This window comes from Phoenix dactylifera, chromosome 10 (genome assembly GCF_051530095.1).
Source record: "Phoenix dactylifera cultivar Ajwa chromosome 10, Ajwa_hap1_PhDact_Kaust_v1.1, whole genome shotgun sequence".
In the NCBI taxonomy this organism is placed as follows: domain Eukaryota; kingdom Viridiplantae; phylum Streptophyta; class Magnoliopsida; order Arecales; family Arecaceae; genus Phoenix; species Phoenix dactylifera.
The window spans coordinates 14,920,227-14,923,098 of record NC_143199.1 but is presented as its reverse complement, the minus strand read 5'-3'; the positions used below and the strand labels follow the sequence as shown (position 1 = coordinate 14,923,098).

The 2,872-nt window shown below is 55.3% G+C and overlaps 1 protein-coding gene across 1 annotated transcript; it reads right to left on the bottom strand.

Annotated features, from left to right (window-relative positions):
• Positions 1-1,342: 1,342 nt before the first annotated feature.
• On the bottom strand, positions 1,343-2,137 carry LOC120108971 (uncharacterized). The gene has a single exon (XM_039122707.3). The coding sequence runs from the start codon at positions 2,135-2,137 to the stop codon at positions 1,343-1,345; it is 795 nt and encodes a 264-aa protein (XP_038978635.3).
• Positions 2,138-2,872: the final 735 nt, after the last annotated feature.

The window sequence follows — 2,872 nt, the reverse complement described above, 5'->3', positions numbered from 1 at the left end:
CTCAACGTCCCTCAAAACCCGGCTGGTGTAATATACCGGCTTTTGAAGCTTGCTCTTCTCTCGAACCAGGACCGAGCTCACTGCTACGGGAGAAACGGCTAAGTATAGGTAGAGGAGCTCGCCCTGCTGAGGTTTCGTAAGCAGCGGAGGAGAAGCGAGAAGGCACTTGAGGTCTTCGAAGGTTTGCTGGCATTCTGCCGACCACAAAAGTCCTTTGGCTTCTTGAGAGCCGCAAAGAACGGAAGGCAGTGCTCGGCCGATCGGGAGACGAATCTCCCGAGAGCTGCAACTCGGCCTGTAAGCCGTTGCACTTCTTTGACTGTCCTCGGGGGCGTCATCTCTTGGAGCGCTCGGATCTTCTCGGGATTAGCTTCGATTCCCCGCTGTGTAATTACAAAGCCAAGGAACTTGCCCGAGGTGACTCCGAACGCACATTTGGCAGAATTGAGCTTCATCCGGTACCTTCGGAGTGTAGAAAATGCCTCATTGAGGTCGGCCACATGATCTTGCGCCATTCAGCTTTTCACCAACATGTCATCAACATAGACCTCCATGATTCGGCCTATTTGGTCTTTAAAAATTTGGTTGACCAGCCGCTGATAAGTTGCCCCAGCATTCTTTAGGCCGAAAGGCATTACTCTGTAGCAGTAGATGCCCACGTCGGTGATGAAGGCTGTCTTCTCTTCATCCTCCGGCGCCATCCGGATCTGGTTGTACCCTGAGAATGCGTCCACGAAAGATAGTAGTTCGTGCCCCAAGGTGGAATCCACAAGCTGGTCGATGCTAGGGAGTGGGAAGCTATCTTTTGGGCAGGCCTTGTTCAAATCGGTACAGTCCACACACTTGCGCCATTTCCCGCTAGCCTTTCTGACAAGGACCACATTGGCGAGCCACTCTGGATAAGATATCTCCCGGATGAAACCGACCTCGAGGAGCTTGTCGACTTCCTCGGCCGCTGCTCGTTGTCGCTCTGGAGCGGCACTTCGCTTCTTCTATCGCACAGGCTTACAGGTTGGCTTCACTTGGAGTCGGTGGACCGCGACCTCCGGATCTATCCCCGGCATATCGGCAGACGACTAGGCGAAAACGTCCATGTTGTTCCGCAGGAAGCTGACAAGGCGATCTCTCTCGCGAGCATCAAGGCCGGAGCCGACCTGCACGGTTAGCTTGAAAAAATTTTCTCGTAAAGGGATTTGGATGAGCAACTCATCAGGCTCTACCCGCTTCTTCTGTGGGCCGACCCGTGCATCTAAAGTTTCGGCTGAGAGCTTGTCATCTGATGTCGGAACCGATACCTTGGCCGGTTGCTTCGCCTCATGGGTCACCATGTAGCATCGCCTGGCTACCGCTTGGTCTCCACGGACTTCGCCGATTCCTTGGCTGGTGGGGAACCGCATAAGTAGGTGGCAGGTTGAGACCACAGCTCGAAGAGCGTTGAGCCCTGGTCGTCTGAGGATGGCGTTATAGGCCGAGGGAAACGCACTACGAGGAAATCCATCCTCATGGTTCTTTCTCGAGGAGCGAGCCCGACCGTGACCAAAAGATCGATCTCGCCCTCCACCGGAACCGAGTCCCCAGTAAATCTGACTAGCGGGGCGTTCATCCTCCGTAATTGCTTCTCTGTCATCCCCATTCTAGAATAGGCGTCAAAGTACAAAACATTCGCCGAACTTTCATTATCAACTAGGACACGTTTTACATAAAACTTGTTTACAACCATGGAGATGACCACAGCATCGTCATGGGGGGTTTCAACTCCCTCCAAGTCCTCGTCCGAGAACGAGATAGTTTCGGAGGCGCGTAAGCGCTTCGGGGTGGTGCCTTCCTCTGCAACTCCTCCGACCGAGGTTCCGCTTCGGATGGTGTTAATGGTGCTGGCGATGGGTCTGTTGGCATTTGGATTTTCGGGCTGTGCGGTATTCTCCGCTGGCCTTTTCTCTTCACGCCGGTTCCGTATGAACCGGTCAAGCACTCCTCGGTGGATGAGTGCCTCGATTTCGTCCCGGAGCTGGAAACAATCTTCTATATCATGGCCGTGGTCCCGGTGGAAGCGGCAGTACTTTCGGGGATTGCGCCAGGCCTCGGGATCCCGCCTCGGGGGCGGAGGCCAGAAATAATCCCGGCCCTCGATCTCCATGAGAATCTCAGTCCGAGGAGGGGTAAGGGGAGTGTAATTTTCGTACCTCCCGTTGGGTATGCGGGACCGCGGTAGAGATCTCGGCCGAGGCGGGGACCTTGGTCGAGGCGGTCCCTGCAACCGAGGTGGACTCTTCAGACGGGACGGGTTCTTGGCACGGCGCGGAGACGGGCTTCTAGGGCGGCCGCGCTCCTCACGGCGCCTTTTCTGCTTTTTGGAGGTCTGCTCGATCCCGCTCCGTCTAGAAGCAACGGCTTCCTCGGCTTTCGCATACTTCCGCGCCCGAGCCAGCATCTTAGTGAGGTCAGCAGGAAAATTCTTCTCGATGGAGAAGAGAAATCTATAAGACCGGGTCCCAGTCTTTAGTGCCGATATGGCAATTGACTGGTCGAGCTCCTGGACCTCCCATGTTGCGGCGGTGAAGCGGTCCAGATATTTTCTGAGGGATTCTCCCTCTTTTTATTTTATGTCAAGGAGGGAGTCTGAGGTACGCCGCTGGGGTCGGCTAGCAGGAAAATTGGTGGCGAATTGCCTGCCGAGTTGCTCAAAAGAAGAGACGGTACTAGGCTTCAGCCCGGTAAACCAGAGCCGAGCTGCTCCCCGGAGTGTTGCTGGAAAGGCTTTGCAAAGCATGGCCTCCGAGGCTCCCTGCAGGGCCATTAAGGCTCGATAGCTTTCCAGGTGGTCGAGGGGGTCGGTCTTGCCGTTGTAAGGCTCCACCTGGGGCATCATAAA

Excerpts from the sequence above, each read along its gene's own strand:
- LOC120108971 (XM_039122707.3), bottom strand. The coding sequence starts at position 2,137 with ATGGAGATCGAGGGCCGGGATTATTTCTGGCCTCCGCCCCCGAGGCGG.